Source organism: Pygocentrus nattereri, chromosome 12 (genome assembly GCF_015220715.1).
Source record: "Pygocentrus nattereri isolate fPygNat1 chromosome 12, fPygNat1.pri, whole genome shotgun sequence".
Classification (NCBI taxonomy): domain Eukaryota; kingdom Metazoa; phylum Chordata; class Actinopteri; order Characiformes; family Serrasalmidae; genus Pygocentrus; species Pygocentrus nattereri.
The window spans coordinates 35,754,645-35,777,025 of record NC_051222.1 but is presented as its reverse complement, the minus strand read 5'-3'; the positions used below and the strand labels follow the sequence as shown (position 1 = coordinate 35,777,025).

Below are 22,381 nucleotides of genomic sequence, written 5' to 3'. Positions count from 1 at the left end.
TTAAGGAGTTGAGGACAGTGGAAGCACTTACACTTAACATTAATCTGCACAGCAGTGGAGTTTCCCTCTCCATGATCATTCCGACTCTGGCATGTGTATTCTCCACTGTGCTCAGATCTGATGTTGGGAATGCTGTAGGTTTTTCCTTGTCCTACTGGTGTTGATCCCTTAAACCAGGTGTAGTTCTTCACAGGTGGGTTTCCATCACTGCTGCAGGTCAGATTCAATGAAGTGCCCTCCACTATTTCACCAGAGGGACTGATGGACACTGAGACATTCTTTGGAGGATCTACAACAGGAAAAAAATAAATAAATAAACGAATAAACAAAGTAGAATCTAAGCTCATGAATATTTTAGATTTAATTAGTTAAGGAGTTGAGGACAGTGGAAGCACTTACACTTAACATTAATCTGCACAGCAGTGGACTTTCCCTCTCCATGATCATTCCGACTCTGGCATGTGTATTCTCCACTGTGCTCAGATCTGATGTTGGGAATGCTGTAGGTTTTTCCTTCTCTTACTGGTGTTGATCCCTTAAACCAGGTGTAGTTCTTCACAGGTGGGTTTCCATCACTGCTGCAGGTCAGAGTCACTGAACTGCCCTCTACTATTTCACCAGAGGGACTGCTGGACACTGAGACGTTCTTTGGAGGATCTACAACAGAAATAAATAAATAAATAAATAAACGAATAAACAAAGTAAAATCTAAGCTCATGAATATTTTAGATTTAATTACTTAAGGAGTTGAGGACAGTGGAAGCACTTACACTTAACATTAATCTGCACAGCAGTGGAGTTTCCCTCTCCATGATCATTCCGACTCTGGCATGTGTATTCTCCACTGTGCTCAGATCTGATGTTGGGAATGCTGTAGGTTTTTTCTTCTCCTACTGATGTTGATCCCTTAAACCAGGTGTAGTTCTTCACAGGTGGGTTTCCATCACTGCTGCAGGTCAGATTCACTGAAGTGCCCTCCACTATTTCACCAGAGGGACTGATGGACACTGAGATGTTCTTTGGAGGATCTAGAGAAATGCATGATATGATTCAATTGAGGGCAGCAGTACTTCATAAATAGTAGTCATATCAACTCCTCAAAAAGGCAAAAAATGCATTAAACTCACATCTGACTCTGAGGCTGTGAGCAGTAGAGCGGAGGTGTTGAGATCCTCCTACAACACAGCTATAACTGCCTGCATCCTCACTGCTGACCATCTGCAGGTGGAGCTCGTTGTTCTTGATGGTCTTTGTGGTTAAAGGACGTCCATTTTTGTACCAGATGAATGTTGGGTCAGTCAGACTGCAGGTGGTCTTACATGTCAGATCTGCTTTTTGTCCCTCTGTCACTTCTTGAGGAGCATCTACATGGAGCTCTAAGACAATAAGAGGAACATCAGATTAGAAGGGAAAAGCTGTAAAGTCAGTGAACCTCATTCATGAAAGTCAGCAATGAGTGTAGAAGCCAGAGCAGATAAAACTAAACTGAGTGATGTTTGATCTTCTCTGCTTCTCATTCAGGAAACTGTTGTACATCAAAACAAGTGATTTGGGTGCAGCTCATAAATCAGCTTCAGTGCAGAGAAACACTGAGGACCTCATTCACACATAATTTGCAATATGCATCATCACAAATACCCCTCATATTCATAGCATTAAAATGTGCCTTGCAGGTCTAATGATAAAGAGCCAATGTGTCACAAATATTTAGCAGCTCATGAACTGTAAGGGGAGTTTGTGGTCGAGTAGCGGAGCCTTAAATATCTTTAAATTGTTAAAATTACAACGACTGAGGCAAATAAAATGTGATGGTAACAAAATGTAGCCCTGTTCTCAGCTGGGAAAGTGATGTAAATGTGTCGTTTGATTAATCTTTAATAAAACATTCGCCGCTTGAATGACAAAACTCCAGTACATGAGCTTCTACTGTACTACATTACCTGTGTTTTGTATTTTAGCAGGTACTTATTTGTTATATCAGTATGTGGTATCCACCTGTCCCCCCTAGCCCCTAATGACAACCATGAGAGCAGTCAGGAAGGAGGGACTCAAAACCCGAGCAGGGACAAAGCCCTATGATGATGGTGGAGTGGAAAACTCCACGAGGGAGTGGGGTAAGGTGTCCCGAACTTAATCACCCAGGCCCCACCTCCTGCTCTGCAGTGAGACCACTTCATTGCACCTCACATTCAACCCTGGCAGATGAGCTGCAGAGCAGGGGATGGTGACAGGGAGGCGGAACACCCAGCTCCCTTTCCCTCTCAGCTAAGGAGCTCAGCTGATGTTGACCTGGCTGGCAGCAGAAGCACCTTTTAAAAAGAGCAGAGAGGGAATAAGAGGAGGGAGGGACGGGCAGCAGCAGAGCCAACAAACTCTCCATTGAAGCCACAGAAGAAAGGCCAGCTTAGCTTTGGGTTAGTTGCATTATGTGTTTGTTTGGAGTGGAAAGTAAATTCAGTGGCTGCTCCAAGCCTGAATCCTGCCTCTAGTGTCTGTCCCAAGCAACAGTCTTTAAATGGCATATAGAGTTACAGTATTCATTTGCATAAAGTGTAAAGTATATTCACGTCAGTAAAAGGATTATTGTGTGCAAGTTACGGGTATTATTTTTTTCTAAATTATTGATGTTATTGACCATTTTGATTATTTAATGATAATCTGGGCTGTTAAAATATAAAATATAACAGGCAAATTTACTCACACTTGTATCAGACGTGAGTCTGATTGTACAGATACAGAAAAGACAATTGATTAACAAAAACATTATTGAATTGTTGCATGCACTCATCTTCAGATGTGACCTTACACAGCTTTGATGAACAAAGGACGATGAAAGAAGCTTGAAAACAAAGTGGAACATATCGACGTAATGTTGATATATTTCCTTTTTGCAGTTTATTTTCTTTACTTTTGCAGCAATTTGAAAGTCATATTATTATGTAATATATTATGTAATATACATATATTATGCAATATTTTCATGATGAGACAAAAAAACAGAAATAGATTTTGAAAAGTTTAGAAAGTTCTTTCCTTGTTTTGAAACACCAGGTTTTGGTCCAACACTGACAATGTGTGTGTGTTATTTATAACCTTTGCTGAATAATTGCTCTTAATGTTCATAACTTAAGTAAAGTTCTTTAAATCAAAAGGTTAATAGTAAGACAGTGATATAAATCATTAATATGTTCCATGATAAGGTCATGACTTAGATAAGGTCAAAAGATACTTTATTTTGAGTGGGATTTTTTAGATTAAACAACATAAACTCTCAGTAACAAGTCAAAAATGTTTGAGGGTTAGGATTAGAATTAAGGGCATCATCTAAAGAGGACCACTCCAAATAAAGCGTTACCAAAGGTCAGAAAGAAACTGAGCAGATGAACTGAATGAGGAGTAAGACCAGATAAAATGATGTAGGAGTGAATCAGAACAGAAGCTGAACATCATTAGAGCAGATTAATAAAATCAGTGATGATAAAACAACATGAATATTCAGAGCAGTCATGAATAAACATGACTCTGAATCCAGAGCTGTGTCTTATAGCTGGACAATGGGATGATTAACTCACCTGTAACTCTGAGCTGAACCCCAGGTTCACCTGCCCATCTTCCTTTTTCTACATTTGTTATGATTCTGAAGCGGAACTGATGTTCATCCTTCTTCATCACATCACTCAGTTTGAGGGAGAAGTGTTTCTGATCATCAGTGAAAAACTCGACTCTGCCTGAATAATTTGACTCTTTACTCAGATCAGTCGGCTCCACACCCTCAACTGGATGTATGATCCAGAAAGTCTCTGTCACTGTGAGATTTTCTGGGTGAGTAAAAGTTCCGTTCATAAACACTGTGGATCCATTTAAAGCACAGATTTCCTGTTGGTTGTACTTCACACTCCACTCTGTTCCAAAAGCTCCTGAAACATATGATGCATGAAAGAGCTGATTACAGAGTCTGGAGCCCATAAGACAGTCAGAGTGACTGTAGCTTACAGCTTCACTTCTCTCCTCTCCAACTCCAGCAGCTACTCTACACCACTGAGCTGATTCTGAGAGAAACCACAAACCACAACAAACACTGACTCACCAGCAGTCATGAGCAGAAAGACCAGAGGAAGAGGAGGAGCCGTTCTCAATGACCTCATCACAGCAGCCTGGAGGGTATTTATAAAGTAATGGCAGTTACATGAAACATTTCCAGATCTTGATGAAAAGTCCTTAAGAAGTAAAAAATCTAAATGTTTATATTGTAATGAAGTCTGTGTTTTATTTCAACATTTCTTAATGTTTTTTTTCATAACTCTGTGTTTTAGTAATCTGACTGTGAAGAGCAAAGGCTCATTGTACAATGAGAACAGCGATGAAAGAGACATTTCTGAGTATTTGTGACCAGCAGGTTCTTCACAAGGGAAGGTCTATACTGAGCAACATGGATCACCTTCTGTATTTAGAGCTATTCTTCACCCACAGTGCAGATGCATCACATTTCATTCCTCAGGCAATAACAGGACTAGATATGCATTTTATTTACCATGTATTTGCTTTTTCTTGAGTATCATGTGAACATACAGAATGTCCTCCATGCTTTCCCCAAAAATAATCCCAGTTGTTTGTTGAAATTGTAACAGGAGAATATTAGTGTAAACAGAAACAACCAAATGTGAACTGAATCTTTCTCAAAACTATGAAAATCTTCTGAATTAAAGAGAAAGTCTTACCGTTCAGTATCGAGGCTCGTCTCCAGCGTCCAGACGATAAATGGTGAGAACAGAGTCAGCACTGAGATCATGAACTAGATGCTGTTAACACATTTAGCTATAAGCTGCGTTATTAATATGCATCTTCCTCTAGTAGGGTACACGTGACCTTCTGAGCTGCAGCCAGAGATCTTTATCTGAATTTTCTCTCACTGAAACTGTGACGTCAGTTTTTCACGTCTATTATTACAGTTATTTAAATTAGACATGAACTGATGTAGGACCAGCTCCTCCTCTCCTCCTGCTACTGTATGAAGCAGTAATGATCACTGGTGTGTTGATCAGAGCTGATCTCAGTACAGTGTTACCCAGCTGATAGAATAAACACCATCAGATCATCTGAAGAACACAGTGACTGATCTGCATGTTCTAGTATCATTGCGAACTCACCCTCTTACATTGGTCATGCACTGTAGGCTGGGGCAGAATCTCAGAACCCGTCTTTATAGCCATGTCATCACTACATTAACATAAATTAAGATTTAAATGAGACGAATGATGAGGGATCAAGTTACCACAACTGTTTACTTCAGCAATAAAGAGTAAACTTTTGTCTAGACTTCACTGTAACTTGATATATTTCACTTTTCACCCTGTAAATACTAACAAACCTGTTCATTAACAACAGAAATAAAACAGAATCTTTAATATGTCAAAGTCATACATTTTCACTTGATTCAAGTGTTTTATTGTCATATGTACAGCGGAAAGGGCAGTTACACCATACAATGAAATTCTTAGGTTGCTGTTCCTCCATTCACCAAATATAATCTTAAGAGAAGAGAAAACAAATACAAAATCGAAGATAAGAATAACACTAAAAACTATAGTAAAAAAGCACAGTATGTGCAAAGTTGAAAGAAAATGAAAGTTACACGTGCGGATGTGTAAGTATGTAGAGCAGTTGTTCATCCTCGTCCTGGACTTCACACTCCTTTAGCATCTGCCTGAAGGTAGGAGTGTGAAGAGTCTGTGCTGGGGGTGTGTACTGTCCCTGATGATGTTGTGGGCCCTCCTGATGACTCTGGCATGATAAGTGTCCTGTAGTGAGGGGAAGGCTGCTCCTGAGATGGACTGTGCAGTTTTGATCACACGCTGGAGAGCCTCTCTGTCGTGAGCAGTGCAGTTTCCATACCACACCTGCTGGGACTTCCTGATTATGAGGTGTGTGTTGTGAGACCACGTGAGATCCTCACTGATGCGGATGCTGAGGAATTTGAAGGTTTTCACCCTCTCCACCTCAGTCTCACCAATGTACAGGGGTGTGTGCAGCTCCAACTTCCTCCTTGGATCAACAATCATTTCCTTGGTCTTGTCTGCATTCAAGGAAAGATTGTTCTTATGACACCAGGCCACCAGCTCAGCCACCTCCTTCCTGTATGCTGTTTCATCCCCACCAGTGATCAGTCCAACTTGATGATGCTGGTGTTGTTCTGGGAGGCCACGCAGCCATAAGTGAAGAGCATGTACAGAAGGGGGCTCAGCACACAGCCCTGGGGGACCCCTGAGCTGACTGTTCTTGTGCTGGATGTGCGACTGCTGACTGTCTGACTGGGGTCTGTCTGTTAGAAAGTTCAGCAACCAGTTACAGAGGGCAGGTGTCAGTCCGAGGGTGAGGAGCTTTTCTGAGAGTTTGTGTGGGATGTTAAATGCTGAGCTGTAGTCGATGTAGAGCATTCTAACATACGTGTCAGAATTGAATATTTCCACACACATCAGCCAGTTCTGATGAGCAAACCCTGAGTGCACGCCCGGGGATGTTGTCTGGGCCGGCTGCTCTCCGTGGGTTTATTCTTCTCAAGGTCCTGCACACGTCCACTGATGTCACAGTGAGTGATGTGTTCTGTGTGGCCATAGTGTCTCTCGGTCGGCCAGGGTTGAGGGCCTCAAAGTGAGCATAAATCTCATTTAGCTGATCAGGTAGTGTGGTGTGGCTGGTTGTGACCGCCCTGCTCTTCTGCTGGTAGTGGGTGATGTGCTGTAGCCCTTCCCACATGTGCCAGGAGTCCATGATGGTGTAGTAGCCCTCCAGCTTCAGCCTGTACTGTCTCTTGGCCTCTTTGATAGATCTACGCAGGTCATATCTGGACCTTTTGTAATCTTCAGTGTTGCCTAAGAGAAATGCAGCATGGTGGGCACGTAGCTTGGAGCAAACTTCACCATTTATCCAGGGTTTCTGGTTGGGATATTTTCTGCAGCGCCTTGTACAATGCTTTCAAGGCAGCAGCTGATGTAGCCTGTTACCCCAGAAGCATAGTCCTCTAGATCAACAGTACAGTCCTCATTCATAGCAGCAGTTCTGAACACATCCCAGTCTGTACTGTCAAAGCAGTCCTGAAGTCAGTTCCTTCATTCCACACTTTGATAGTCTTACTCACTGGAAGTGCTTGCTGGAGGAGTTGTCTGTATGCTGGGTAGAGGAACACGGAGATGTGGTCGGACTGTCCGAAGCACAACTTATACCCGCTCACTCAGATCCTCCTCTTCCATTCTTATCTCTGTACCTTCTGCTCGTCTGAGTAGTTATTCCGATTATTCCTGCCCTCTAGAGGTGGAGGTTAGTAATTACAGCAAAGTAAAGATCATATCCATGGAAATCTTAGGGCTTTATTACTTCACACATCCACCATCCAGGCTGTGTTGGATGTAAAGCTATACGTTTCCTAATGAGTGAAGCTCATTGTTGATGGTCTCATTGTTCAGAAGTTGCTGTGTGTTCAGAACATTGATCACTCGGATAATGATCTCCAACTCTCCACTCTCTCTAATGCTAATGCAGCAGGTACCACCTCCACCCATGAGTTCAATTCCACTATGAAACACCTCATCCTGTACAGCTTCAGTGACCTAGGTAATTTGCATAATTACATCCTATGACATTTTTTATTTGAATATTTTCACTCACACAAAAATATAATAATAATAATAATAATAATAATAATAATAATAATAAATACATAAATAAATAAATAAAATCCCATGTCTCAGTGCTCTGTTGGAATCATTTTGCTGTACACTCAGTCTGGTAATGTTTACAAAATAGAAATAAAGAAACTGCAATTATTTTGTTTTTTGAATAAGCAAAATATTCTTTATTCAAGAAATGATTAAACAACACTCCAAACAATCAGATTAAGATTTAATACATCTGCAGAGAAATATGTTCCCAATAAAGCAAAATAAAAATAACAATAATAATAATAAAAAATACTAAATACAAAAAACACTGCCTACTACACAAATTTAAACATACAGCTGAAGTTTTAAAACTGACAAATGGAGTTTTGGGCTTCAAATGTAATCTGAATACTGATATGATATTTATTAAAAGTGAAAAATGAAATAAACTTTAAAACTTTAGTTTGTTTACTACGGTTCAGTATTATACTTCGAGAGCCCATCCATACAAATGCTCTCTCTCTCTCTCTCTCTCTCTCTCTCTCTCTCTCTCTCTCTCTCCGTACAGCAGTTCACAGCTGACCTAATATATCCGTACTGTGCTGTAAATCACTGAGAGATCTTCCACATCCCGAGTTGGTGGCCTGCAAAACAGAGTAGATGAAACTTTAACTTTTAATGTCTAAAAAGCAGAAGTTTAAAATAAGTTTATGCGACACCCTTAAAGTGTGATCACATTTAAGTAACTATTTATTTCATATATTTTATCCGTCTGTTCTTTTGGGTTTTTGTTTGGGTGGTTTTTCTGTAATGTGATGCCTCCAGTCCTGCAGAGGGAGCTGTGCCAGGGGGCGGGCGCTAGACTGTGGCTTAGGTGGGCACCAGGAGAATGTTCTGGGCTGAATCTGAGAGCTGAAGCTGAACGCCCGGTCTCATCGTGTCTTCTGTGTCCTGCTACCAGGTGGGGAAATGTGGAAATGTGCCCGTATAAATGTTCAAAGCGCTACAGTGAAGGTTGATGAGTGTGGCGCTACTGAAGGTTGAGCTGTGTGTAATATGAGCCGCTATGTCCTGGTGCACTGGCAGACGTTCTGCGCCGCTAGCATTAGCTAGCATCCCGCTAACCTCACGCCTGGCCGACGCTATTGGGTGCTATTAGCCTTCCGCTAGCATTAGCTAGCATCCCGCTAACCTCACGCCTGGCCGACGCTATTGGGTGCTATTAGCCTTCCGCTAGCATTAGCTAGCATGCCGCTATCCGCGCGCCAGGCCGACGCTATTGGGTGCCATTAGCCTTCCGCTAGCATTAGCTAGCATCCCGCTAACCTCGAGCCTGGCCGACGCTATTGGGTGCCGTTAGCCTTCCGCTAGCATCCCGCCAACCGCACGCCTGGCCGACGCTATTGGGTGCCGTTAGCCTTCCGCTAGCATTAGCTAGCATCACGCCAACCGCGCACCTGGCCGACGCTATTGGGTGCCGTTAGCCTTCCGCCAGCATTAGCTAGCATCCCGCTAACCTCGCGCCTGGCCGACGCTATTGGGTGCCGTTAGCCTTCCGCTAGCATCCCGCCAACCGCGCGCCTGGCCGACGCTATTGGGTGCCGTTAGCCTTCCGCTACCATTAGCTAGCATCCCGCCAACCGCGCGCCTGGCCGGCGCTATTGGGTGCCGTTAGCCTTCCGCTAGCATTAGCTAGCATCCCGCCAACCTCGCGCCTGGCCGACGCTATTGGGTGCCGTTAGCCTTCCGCTAGCATTAGCTAGCATCCCGCCAACCGCGCGCCTGGCCGACGATATTGGGTGCCGTTAGCCTTCCGCTACCATTAGCTAGCATCCCGCCAACCGCGCGCCTGGCCGACGCTATTGGGTGCCGTTAGCCTTCCGCTAGCATCCCGCCAACCGCGCGCCTGGCCGACGCTATTGGGTGCCGTTAGCCTTCCGCTACCATTAGCTAGCATCCCGCCAACCGCGCGCCAGGCCCGACGCTATTGGGTGCCGTTAGCCTTCCGCTAGCATCCCGCCAACCGCGCGCCTGGCCGACGCTATTGGGTGCCGTTAGCCTTCCGCTACCATTAGCTAGCATCCCGCCAACCGCGCGCCTGGCCGACGCTATTGGGTGCCGTTAGCCTTCCGCTAGCATTAGCTAGCATCCCGCTAACCTCGCGCCTGGCCGACGCTATTGGGTGCCGTTAGCCTTCCGCTAGCATTAGCTAGCATCCCGCTAACCGCGCGCCTGGCCGCCACTATTGGGTGCTGTTAGCCTTCCGCTAGCATTAGCTAGCATCCCGCTAACCGCGCGCCTGGCCGCCGCTATTGGATGCCATTAGCCTTCCACTAGCATGTAATAAGCAGCATTAATCATTTCGGCCTTATAAACACCTTTAATCTACTGGTTGTACATCAGTAGGTTAGATAATTAAATATATGTGAATATAAAACCGGAGCCTGAGTTGGTGCGCGAGGTGGAGAGATACCGGCTAGATATAGTCGGGTTCACCTCAACACACAGCTTGGGCTCTGGGTCCAATCTCCTTGAGAGGGGCTGGACTTTATTCTTTTCTGGAGTTGCCCATGGTGAGAGGCGGCGGGCAGGTGTGGGCTTTCTCATAGCCCCTCGACTATGTGCCTGTATGTTGGGGTTTTCTCCGGTGGACGAGAGGGTAGCTTCCCTACGCCTTCGGGTTGGGGAACGGGTCCTGACTGTTGTCTGTGCTTATGCACCGAACAGCAGTTCAGAGTACCCAGCCTTCTTAGAGTCCTTGGGAAGGGTGCTTGAAAGTGCTCCTCCTCCACTCCTCCTCCGCCGCAGTTCAATGATTGACTTTGTAGTCATGTCATCGGACTTGCGGCCATGTGTTTTGGACACCCGGGTAAAGAGAGGAACTGAGCTGTCAACTGATCACCACCTGGTGGTGAGTTGGATCAGGTGGTGGGGGAAGATGCCGGTCAGACCAGGCAAGCCCAAACGCATAGTGAGGGTTTGCTGGGAACGTCTGGCAGAAGAACCTGTCAGATTGATCTTCAACTCACACCTCCGTCAGAACTTTGACCAGATATCGGGGGAGGTGGGGGACATTGACTCAGAATGGGCCATGTTCCGTTCCTCCATTGCTGAAGCGGCTGACTGTAGCTGTGGCCGTAAGGTAGTTGGTGCCTGTCGGGGCGGTAATCCTCGAACCCGGTGGTGGACACCCCAGGTGAGAGATGCCGTCAAGCTGAAGAAGGAGTCCTACCGGGCATGGTTGGCCTGTGGGACACCAGAGGCAGCTGGCAGGTATCGACAGGCCAAGCGATCTGCGGCTTCAGTTGTTGCCAAGGCAAAAACCCGTGTATGGGAGGAGTTTGGTGAGGCCTTGGAAACTGACTTTAAGTCGGCTCCGAAAAGATTCTGGCAAACCGTCAGGCGACTCAGAAGGGGAAAGCAGTGTGCCACTAGCACTGTATATAGTGGAGATGGTGTGCTGCTGACTTCGACTGAAGACGTCATTGGGCGGTGGAAGGAATACTTTGAGGACCTTCTCAATCCCACCGACACGTTCTCCAGTGAGGAGGCTGAGTCTGGGGACATGGGAATAGGCTTGTCCATTACTGAGGCTGAAGTCGCTAAGGTAGTTAAGAAGCTCCTTGGTGGCAAGGCTCCAGGGGTGGATGAGATCCGCCCTGAGTTCCTCAAGGCTCTGGATGTTGTGGGGCTGTCTTGACTGACACACCTTTTCAACATTGCGTGGACATCGGGGGCGGTGCCACTGGATTGGCAGACTGGGGTGGTGGTGCCTCTTTTTAAAAAAGGGGACCGGAGGGTGTGTTCCAACTACAGGGGAATCACACTCCTCAGCCTCCCTGGCAAGGTCTATGCAGGGGTACTGGAGAAGAGAGTCCGGCTTATAGTCGAACCTCGGATCCAGGAGGAACAGTGCGGGTTCCGCCCTGGTCGTGGAACACTGGACCAACTCTTCACCCTCTCCAGGATTCTGGAGGGTTCATGGGAGTTTGCCCAACCAGTCCACATGTGCTTTGTGGATCTGGAGAAGGCATTCGACTGTGTTCCCCGGGGTATTCTGTGGGAGGTGCTTCGGGAGTACGGGGTACATGGCTCTTTGCTACGAGCCATTCAGGCCCTGTACAAACAAAGCTGGAGTTTGGTTCGCATAGCCGGCAGTAAGTCAGACTCGTTCCCAGTGAGAGTTGGACTCCGTCAGGGCTGCCCTTTGTCACCGATTCTATTCATAATTTTTATGGATAGAATTTCTAGGCGCAGCCAAGGGATGGAGGGTGTCCGGTTTGGTGACCTCAGGGTCACATCACTGCTGTTTGCAGATGATGTGGTCCTATTGGGGACATCAGGCCGCGAACTTCAGCTTTCGCTGGATCGGTTTGCAGCCGAGTGTGAAGCGGCTGGGATGAGAATCAGTACCTCTAAATCCGAGACCATGGTTCTCAGGCGGAAAAGGGTGGAGAGCCCTCTCTGGGTCGGGGATAGGCTCTTGCCTCAAGTGGAGCAGTTCAAGTATCTCGGGGTCTTGTTCACGAGTGATGGTACAAGGGAGCGGGAGATTGACAGGCGGATTGGTGCTGGGTCAGCAGTGATGCGGGCTCTTTACCGGTCTGTTGTGGTAAAGAAAGAGCTGAGCCATAAGGCAAGGCTCTCGATTTACCGGTCGATCTACGTTCCCACCCTCACCTATGGTCATGAGCTTTGGGTAATGACCGAAAGAATAAGATCGCGAATACAAGCGGCCGAAATGAGTTTCCTCCGCAGGGTGTCTGGACTCTCCCTTAGAGATAGGGTGAGAAGTTCAGTCATCCGGGAGGGACTCGGAGTAGAGCCGCTGCTTCTTCACGTCGAGAGGAGCCAGCTGAGGTGGTTCGGGCATCTGGTTAGGATGCCTCCTGGACGCCTCCCTCGGGAGGTGTCACAGGCGAGTCCACCTGGGAGGAGACCCCGGGGAAGACCCAGGACACGCTGGCGCGACTATATCGCCCAGCTGGCCTGGGAGCGCCTCGGAATCCCCCTTGGAGAGCTGGTGGAAGTGGCTGGGGAAAGGGAGGTCTGGGCTTCATTGCTTAGGATGCCGCTCCCGCGACCCTGGACAAGCGGAAGATAATGGATGGATGGATGGATGGATGAATATAAAACCATATTAGGTCGCTGTGAGTGAAGTTAGGGCCTTATTCGATTCGATTTATTTGTTTTTCCTATTAAAGAGACTGTTTGGCCTCATTTAAGTGAAGCTAGAGCCTCTGCCAACCACTGGACTGTGTTTACAAGCTATATAAGCTACAGTTGGTAACATCTCTGGGGTTTTCTACTTATTGTTCCTGTTCACATTCAGTTTGATTCAGGCTTCATACTTTGGTCAATTGTAAATACACTCTATGCAGATAAAGTATATGAAGCTCGACTTAACAGTGAGATTAAAGCACTAAGAGAAAGTCGGTGTACTCTGTATGAGTTGAAGGTATTTTTGGTGAAGCTGTAACAGTGTAATGGAGTAAATTAATGCAGAACATGTGTTTGAGTATTGGAGTGTATATATGTGCATGTATAGATGTATAAATATAGAGAAATATTTTATATACATATATACATTTTTATATATATTTTTGGATACAGTGTTAGAGCCCAAGTATATTGACGAGTTATAGACCCAAGTGTTTACTGCGATGTGCAGTTTTGTTATTTGTTAGTTGAAATTATCTTCTTTGTGAATGTATATGAAGTGCAAGTAATATGCAATGTTGATGTGAAACTGATGAGATGATTTAGTTTTGTATGTTGTTGAATAAAAAGAAAGAGATGAATCTGAGAGCTGAAGCTGAACACACGGTTTCATCCTGTCTTCTGTGTCCTGTTATCCAGATTTTATCTAGGCCCTGCTAACCCCAGGGTCGCATAACTGTTATGTCCCATCCCGCACACCATGGGGGGGTGTAACATTTATCAGACCAAACCACAGCTTGACTCTTTCCCATCTTTAATGAACATGATCTCCACTACTCTCCATTTATTTAACACACAGTGTCGATCCAGCAGATGATGCTGAGATGAGAACTGAATTAGTCAAACAGTCCAGAGACCTTTTTCTGATAAAACAGCAGCTGCACCTAAAATAAAGTTCTGCCTCTGAAATTTCACTGAGAATCTAAATGATTTTCTAACTCTGTGAAGCTGCTCACAGTGCTGAGTTCAGCTCTGCTGATATTTACTCTTGTTTGGTGCTCAGTGGTTTGGTGGACCCACCACATTATTATTATATAATATATCAAATACAACCATTAAAATGTATGTAAAAATACCAGATATTTCAAATATCACAAGTGATACTTTAGCAGCAGTAGCCAGTCAGCAACTTGTCCATGTTGTCCACCCTCACACACACACACACACACACACTGTTGCACAGGTGGCGTCCGATCACGGTACCACGCTGGAATTCACTGAGCTCCTGAGAGCGACCCATTCTTTCACTAATGTCTGTAGAAGCAGTCTGCAGGCCTAGGGGCTCGGCTTTATACACCTGTGGCCACAGAAGTGACTGGAACACCTGAATTCAATGATTTGGATGGGTGACTGAATACTTTTGGAAATATAGTGAACAGAAATACACACAAACAGCAGGCCATGTAGGTGGAGAACAGAGTGAAGGACACAGCACCTCCACACTTTTATTCCCTGCAGGTTCAGCCCATGGGCAGCAAATATAAATATAATATATTTTTAATACAAATGTGTGTGTGTGTGGGGGGGGGGTGGGGGGGTGGGGGGGGGGGGGGGGGGTGAGGGTGAACAGTGTGAAGGCACTGAAAATGTGTTATTTTATGTGAAAATGAGCAAAGGCCAAAAATGGTTGAAACAATTAGAAATCACTTTTTTTTTTTTGGTAAACAACGAAAATAGTCCCACAGACCTGAACACTGCACAAGGGTTAAGCAATAACTAGCAAGAAACAAACTTTTATAATACCTTTTTGTATAACAAATCATAATCATGTGCTGCTCATAAAATCACACATTTGACTTTATCATGTCTTCTCAAGAAAATACGTGTAAGCACATGTATCAAGCTAATATCAGGCTGCTTTAACATGCAACATTGGAAATCCCATAAAGCTGCCTACACAAATTCCCTTTCACCTCTGAGTTTTAGTTTTCTCTTTTAATAAAGAAAGTTTCTCTGGGGATCGTTATATTAAAGCTCAGTGAAACTCACCCAGCGTCATCAGCGTGGCGAATGAATGTAACACTGGCATACTGGGGCTCCCCCTGCTGGTCAGTGCTGGTCACTTCATCATACAGAACATCAGCAGCTCCAGAGTCAGCAGAGTCAGCAGCCTGTGCAGGTCTGGATGTGCTGGGTGTAACGCTGGTGTAGAGGACATCATCCTGAGGTTGAAGAGTTCATGGAGAACAGTTTAATATTCTGAAAGTGTTACAGAAAAGATTACTATCCTACAAACGTTCCCTGTTGTGGGACTAATAAAGGATTATCTTGTCTAACACTTTCTTGAGGTGTCCCAAATTTAAATACTCTTCTCTGTGGTTCTGAAATAACAAACAAATACAAGCTGCAAAGGACCACCTACTACTGGACAGAACATGTGTTCATTTAGATTATGGCTTATCAGTATTGTACTGTACTGTACTAATATTGCTTAGTGAGTTCAGACCATGCCTTCAACATGGTGGTGGTATGAGGAAAGACAGACTGAGGGAGGGCAAGAACTCTGAGAACTTGGGCTGGAGTTCTGGGAAGCTTCTGCCAGTGTCTAGAAGGCCAGATCCTTCTAGGGGACAAATGGTGGTTTGTGAAGATGATTGGAATGGAGTGGAGGCGAGATGGAACTATCTAGAACATTTGTCATCACAGAGATGAAGCATGGCTTCGTCATGTGGTTTCAGTGACCACGTAAGCTCAGGGTCAAGCATTGGCAGGGAGTAGGTTTTGTTTCCGTCTGGCAGAGCTGAGACAGAGTGGATGCAATCTCTCCTTTGGGGCACACTGGTGCCTGGTTGCAGTCCAGATAATGGTGCAGTTTGGATGAGGCTCACAGAGGGTGAGGGAAGGAGCGGAGGAACGTGAGCCATCAAGGCTTTAGGTGCCACAGCCATGATGGAAGTGCTGGAACCAGGCAGGGAGATATGACTGGAGAAAAATAGATCTTATCGAAGCCTCACTATCCAGAGCATCAGGTAGGGTGAAACAGATTTCAGTAGGATGTGGACTGGACTGTATCACGGGGCATTTGTGGGCTGGAGGTTAAGGATCTGGCCCTGTGACCGCAAGGTTGCCAGTTCGATCCCCAGGGCTGACAGCACATGACTGAGGTGTCCTTGTGCAAGACACCTAACCCCCAACTGCTCACCGGGTGCTGTGGATAGGGCTGCCCACTGCTCTGGGCAAGTGTGCTCACTGCCCCCTAGTGTGTATGTGGTGTTTCACTTCATGGACAGGTTAAATGCGGAGGTGGAATTTCCCCTTTTGTGGGATTAAAAAAGTATCACTTAACTTATCTGCAGAAGGTGCAGGCAGGTGGCTGAAACAAATTAAGGAGAGAGACTGAAGGTCTATTGGAGAGTGGCTTGTATCTGCAGTGGCGTCTCCCAACTGATTGAGAACACTTCATCACAGGAGGAAAAGGTTGAGGTTGTGGATTTAAAGGGTGTTTTACTGGAAGAAGGCAGGGTTTAGGGCAAGTTCCTCCACCAGAACTTCAGTCATAACCTAACTATATCTCGTAATACTGTGTTTTTCTGTCTAATTATCAGCACTGACTTTTGGCGGTGTCTGAATTCAAGAGTAGTTTGGACTCTTGCCTAGCTGGGAAAAATAATAAGAGCACAACAAAGCAGCTTCATAAGTCACGCTGGATAAGAATGTCTACTAAATTACATGAATCTGACTGTACCTGTTTTGGTTTACTGCAGCTGGTTCCAGCTGTTCTTTTCTTCATTCTGTGAAAATGGCACAAAATAACGAATATGTTCCAATTAGTCTTCATTAGGAGCAAAATCTCTGTTTGATATGTTAACCCATTGTTACAAAACAAGTACCAAACAAGCACCATTGTCACAGTGTAGGAAGATGTATGCAGGATTTTACTGACCTGCAAATGCAGATTAAGACAGTAACAAGCAGAAGAAGAAAGATTCCTCCCCCCACTGCGATCCAAACCGTAGACAAATTTGAACCTGCAGAAAAGAAAATTTAAAGCACTTTAATCTGTCCTTATTTTAAAATGGAGCAGTGAAACACAGTATTTCTCTCATTATTCACCACCTACTCTTAACAGTGACCATCACAGTTCCATTCAGAGCTCCATGGTCATTCTGAGCTTCACAGTAATACAGTCCAGTGTGGTCAGCAGTGATGCTGAGGATGTTGTAATTCTGTCCAGATCCTAGAGGTGAGGTTCCACCTTCTTTAAACCAGGTGTAGATCTTCACAGGTGGGTTTCCATCACTGCTGCAGGTCAGAGTCACTGAACTGCCCTCCACTATTTCACCAGAGGAACAGATGGACACTGAGATGCTCTTTGGAGGATCTAAAGGAGGACACAAGATAAAAATAAGAATGATCTTTTAGATTTTTGGGCTTCCTCAAATAATTTAATACAGAATAAAATAATTACAAGAAGCTTACAAAGAACATTAATCTGCACAGCAGTGGAGTTTCTCTCTCCAAGATCATTCCGACTCTGGCATGTGTATTCTCCACTGTCCTCAGATCTGATGTTGGGAATGCTGTAGGTTTTTCCTTCTCCTACTGATGCTGATCCCTTAAACCAGGTGTAGTTCTTCACAGGTGGGTTTCCATCACTGCTGCAGGTCAGAGTCATTGAACTGATCTCCACTATTTCACCAGAGGGACTGCTGGACACTGAGACGTTCTTTGGAGGATCTACAACAGAAGAAAATAAATAAACGAATAAACAAAGTAAAATCTAAGCTCATGAATATTTTAGATTTAATTAGTTAAGGAGTTGAGGACAGTGGAAGCACTTACACTTAACATTAATCTGCACAGCAGTGGAGTTTCCCTCTCCATGATCATTCTGACTCTCGCATGTGTATTCTCCACTGTCCACAGATCTGATGTTGGGAATGCTGTAGGTTTTTCCTTCTCCTACTGGTGTTGATCCCTTAAACCAGGTGTAGTTCTTCACAGGTGGGTTTCCATCACTGCTGCAGGTCAGATTCACTGAAGTGCCCTCCACTATTTCACCAGAGGGACTCATGGACATAGAGACGTTCTTTGGAGGATCTACAACAGAAAAAAAAAAATAAATAAATAAACGAATAAACAAAGTAAAATCTAAGCTCATGAATGTTTTAGATTTAATTAGTTAAGGAGTTGAGGAGAGTGGAAGCACTTACACTTAACATTAATCTGCACAGCAGTGGAGTTTCCCTCTCCATGATCATTCCCAATCTGGCATGTGTATTCTCCACTGTCCTCAGATCTGATTTTGGGAATGCTGTAGGTTTTTCCTTCTCCTACTGATGCGGATCCCTTAAACCAGGTGTAGTTCTTCACAGGTGGGTTTCCATCACTGCTGCAGGTCAGATTCACTGAAGTGCCCTCCACTATTTCAGCAGAGGGACTGATGGACACTGAGACGTTCTTTGGAGGATCTACAACAGAAAAAAATAAAATAAAATAAATAAACGAATAAACAAAGTAACATCTAAGCTCATGAATATTTTAGATTTAATTACTTAAGGAGTTGAGGACAGTGGAAGCACTTACACTTAACATTAATCTTCACAGCAGTGGAGTTTCCTTCTCCATGATCATTCCGACTCTGGCATGCATATTCTCCACTGTCCTCAGATCTGATGTTGGGAATGCTGTAGGTTTTTCCTTCTCCTACTGATGCTGATCCCTTAAACCAGGTGTAGTTCTTCACAGGTGGGTTTCCATCACTGCTGCAGGTCAGATTCACTGAAGTGCCCTCCACTATTTCACCAGAGGGACTCATGGACATAGAGACGTTCTTTGGAGGATCTACAACAGAAAAAAATAAATAAATAAATAAACGAATAAACAAAATCAAATCTTAGCTCATGAATGTTTTAGATTTAATTAGTTAAGGAGTTGAGGAGAGTGGAAGCACTTACACTTAACATTAATCTGCACAGCAGTGGAGTTTCCCTCTCCATGATCATTCCCAATCTGGCATGTGTATTCTCCACTGTCCTCAGATCTGATTTTGGGAATGCTGTAGGTTTTTCCTTCTCCTACTGATGCGGATCCCTTAAACCAGGTGTAGTTCTTCACAGGTGGGTTTCCATCACTGCTGCAGGTCAGATTCACTGAAGTGCCCTCCACTATTTCAGCAGAGGGACTGATGGACACTGAGACGTTCTTTGGAGGATCTACAACAGAAAAAAATAAAATAAAATAAATAAACGAATAAACAAAGTCAAATCTAAGCTCATGAATATTTTAGATTTAATTACTTAAGGAGTTGAGGACAGTGGAAGCACTTACACTTAACATTAATCTTCACAGCAGTGGAGTTTCCTTCTCCATGATCATTCCGACTCTGGCATGCGTATTCTCCACTGTCCTCAGATCTGATGTTGGGAATGCTGTAGGTTTTTCCTTCTCCTACTGATGCTGATCCCTTAAACCAGGTGTAGTTCTTCACAGGTGGGTTTCCATCACTGCTGCAGGTCAGATTCAATGAAGTGCCCTCCATTATTTCACCAGAGGGACTGATGGACATAGAGACGTTCTTTGGAGGATCTACAACAGAAAAAAATAAATAAATAAATAAACGAATAAACAAAATCAAATCTTAGCTCATGAATGTTTTAGATTTAATTAGTTAAGGAGTTGAGGAGAGTGGAAGCACTTACACTTAACATTAATCTGCACAGCAGTGGAGTTTCCCTCTCCATGATCATTCCCAATCTGGCATGTGTATTCTCCACTGTCCTCAGATCTGATTTTGGGAATGCTGTAGGTTTTTCCTTCTCCTACTGATGCGGATCCCTTAAACCAGGTGTAGTTCTTCACAGGTGGGTTTCCATCACTGCTGCAGGTCAGATTCACTGAAGTGCCCTCCACTATTTCAGCAGAGGGACTGATGGACACTGAGACGTTCTTTGGAGGATCTACAACAGAAAAAAATAAAATAAAATAAATAAACGAATAAACAAAGTCAAATCTAAGCTCATGAATATTTTAGATTTAATTACTTAAGGAGTTGAGGACAGTGGAAGCACTTACACTTAACATTAATCTTCACAGCAGTGGAGTTTCCTTCTCCATGATCATTCCGACTCTGGCATGCGTATTCTCCACTGTCCTCAGATCTGATGTTGGGAATGCTGTAGGTTTTTCCTTCTCCTACTGATGCTGATCCCTTAAACCAGGTGTAGTTCTTCACAGGTGGGTTTCCATCACTGCTGCAGGTCAGATTCAATGAAGTGCCCTCCATTATTTCACCAGAGGGACTGATGGACACTGAGATGTTCTTTGGAGGATCTAGAGAAATGCATGGTATGATTCAATTGAGGGCAGCAGTACTTTATAAATATTAGTCATATCAACTCCTCAAAAAGGCAAAAATCCATTAAACTCACGTCTGACTCTGAGGCTATGAGCAGTAGAGCGGAGGTCTTGAGATCCTCCTATAGCACAGCTATAACTGCCTGCATCCTCACTGCTGACCTTCTGCAGGTGGAGCTGGTTGTTCTTGATGGTCTTTGTGGTTAAAGGACGTCCATTTTTGTACCAGATGAATTTTGGGTCAGTCAGACTGCAGGTGGTCTTACATGTCAGATCTGCTGTTTGTCCCTCGGTCACTTCTTCAGGAGCTTCTACATGGAGCTCTAAGACAATAAGAGGACCATCAGATTAGAAGGGAAAATCTGTAAAGTCAGTGAACCTCATTCATGAAATTCAGCAATGAGTGTAGAAACCATAGCAGATGAAACTAAACTGAGTGATGTTTGATCTTCTCTGCTTCTGATTCAGGAAACTGTTGTACATCAAAACAAGCAGTGATTTGGGTGCAGCTCATAAATTAGCTTCAGTGCACAGAAACACTGAGGACCTCATTCACACATAATTTGCAATATGCATCATCACAATTACCCCTCAAAAAAAAAACAGAAATAGATTTTGAAAAGTTTAGAAAGTTCTTTCCTTGTTTTGAAACACCAGGTTTTGGTCCAACACTGACAATGTGTGTGTGTTATTTATAACCTTTGCTGAATAATTGCTCTTAATGTTCATAACTTAAGGAAAGTTCTTTAAATCAAAAGGTAAATAGTAAGACAGTAATATAAATCATTAATATGTTCCATGATAAGGTCATGACTTAGATAAGGTCAAAAGATACTTTATTTTGAGTGGGATTTTTTAGATTAAACAACATAAACTCTCAGTAACAAGTCAAAAATGTTTGAGGGTTAGGATTAGGTTTTGTGTTGACGTTAAGGTTATTATTAGAATTAGAAACATCATCTAAACCAAAGGTCAGAAAGAAACTGAGCAGATGAACTGAATGAGGAGTAAGACCAGATAAAATTATGTAGGAGTGAATCAGAACAGAAGCTGAACATCATTAGAGCAGATAAATAAAATCAGTGATGATAAAACAACATGAATATTCAGAGCAGTCATGAATAAACATGACTCTGAATCCAAAGCTGTGGCTTATAGCTGGACCATGGGATGATTAACTCACCTGGAACTCTGAGCTGAACTCCAGGAACACCTGTCCATTTTTCTTTTTCTACATTTGTTTTGATTCTGAAGCAGAACTGATGTTCATCCTTCTTCATCACATCACTCAGTTTGAGGGAGAAGTGTTTCTGATCATCAGTGAAAAACTCGACTCTGCCTGAATAATCTGGGTCTTTACTCAGATCAGTCGGCTCCACCCCTGGAACTGGGTCTATAGTCCAGAAACTCTTTGTCACTGTGAGACCTTCTGGGTGAGTAAAAGTTCCGTTCATAAACACTGTGGATCCATTTAAAGCACAGATTTCCTGTTGGTTGTACTTCACACTCCACTCTGTTCCAAAAGCTCCTGAAACATATGATGCATGAAAGAGCTGATTACAGAGTCTGGAGCCCATAAGACAGTCAGAGTTACTGTAGCTTACAGCTTCACTTCTCTCCTCTCCAACTCCAGCAGCTACTCTACACCACTGAGCTGATTCTGAGAGAAACCACAAACCACAACAAACACTGACTCACCAGCAGTCATGAGCAGAAAGACCAGAGGAAGAGGAGGAGCCGTTCTCAATGATCTCATCACAGCAGCCTGGAGGGTATTTATAAAGTAATGGCAGTTACATGAAACATTTCCAGATCTTGATAAAAAGTCCTTAAAACGTAAAAAATCTAAATGTTTATATTGTAATGAAGTCTGTGTTTTATTTCAACATTTCTTAATGTTTTTTCATAACTCAGCGTTATAGTAACCTGACTGTGAAGAGCAAAGGCTCATTGTACAATGAGAACAGCGATGAAAGAGACATTTCTGAGTATTTGTGACCAGCAGGTTCTTCACAAGGGAAGGTCTATACTGAGCAACATGGATCACCTTCTGTATTTAGAGCTATTCTTCACCCACAGTGCAGATTTAGTGCATCACATTTTATTCCTCAGGCAATAACAGGACTAGATATGCATTTTATTTACCATGTATTTGCTTTTTCTTGAGTATCATGTGAACATACAGAATGTCCTCCATGCTTTCCCCAAAA

The 22,381-nt window shown here is 43.9% G+C and overlaps 2 protein-coding genes across 3 annotated transcripts in view; both read right to left on the bottom strand.

The window, feature by feature from the left end:
• LOC119264729 (B-cell receptor CD22-like) overlaps positions 1 to 22,381 on the bottom strand; it is a 50,460-nt gene that overhangs the window by 27,903 nt on the left and 176 nt on the right. For both annotated transcript variants that reach the window (XM_037543468.1, XM_037543469.1), the window contains exons 2-4: positions 4,088 to 4,154; positions 3,573 to 3,917; positions 1,128 to 1,376 (exon numbers count right to left, since the gene is read on the bottom strand). In XM_037543468.1, the coding sequence (XP_037399365.1) occupies positions 1,128 to 1,376; positions 3,573 to 3,917; positions 4,088 to 4,145 (652 nt within the window). In that variant the 5' untranslated portion in view covers positions 4,146 to 4,154. The remainder of the gene's footprint in view (positions 1 to 1,127; positions 1,377 to 3,572; positions 3,918 to 4,087; positions 4,155 to 22,381) is intronic.
• Positions 16,925 to 22,381, bottom strand: part of LOC119264688 (B-cell receptor CD22-like) — a 66,224-nt gene continuing 60,767 nt past the window's right edge. The window contains exons 4-13 of the mRNA XM_037543315.1: positions 20,246 to 20,494; positions 19,890 to 20,147; positions 19,517 to 19,774; positions 19,146 to 19,403; positions 18,773 to 19,030; positions 18,402 to 18,659; positions 18,029 to 18,238; positions 17,658 to 17,915; positions 17,295 to 17,552; positions 16,925 to 17,196 (exon numbers count right to left, since the gene is read on the bottom strand). Coding sequence (XP_037399212.1) covers positions 16,925 to 17,196; positions 17,295 to 17,552; positions 17,658 to 17,915; positions 18,029 to 18,238; positions 18,402 to 18,659; positions 18,773 to 19,030; positions 19,146 to 19,403; positions 19,517 to 19,774; positions 19,890 to 20,147; positions 20,246 to 20,494 — 2,537 coding nt within the window. The remainder of the gene's footprint in view (positions 17,197 to 17,294; positions 17,553 to 17,657; positions 17,916 to 18,028; positions 18,239 to 18,401; positions 18,660 to 18,772; positions 19,031 to 19,145; positions 19,404 to 19,516; positions 19,775 to 19,889; positions 20,148 to 20,245; positions 20,495 to 22,381) is intronic.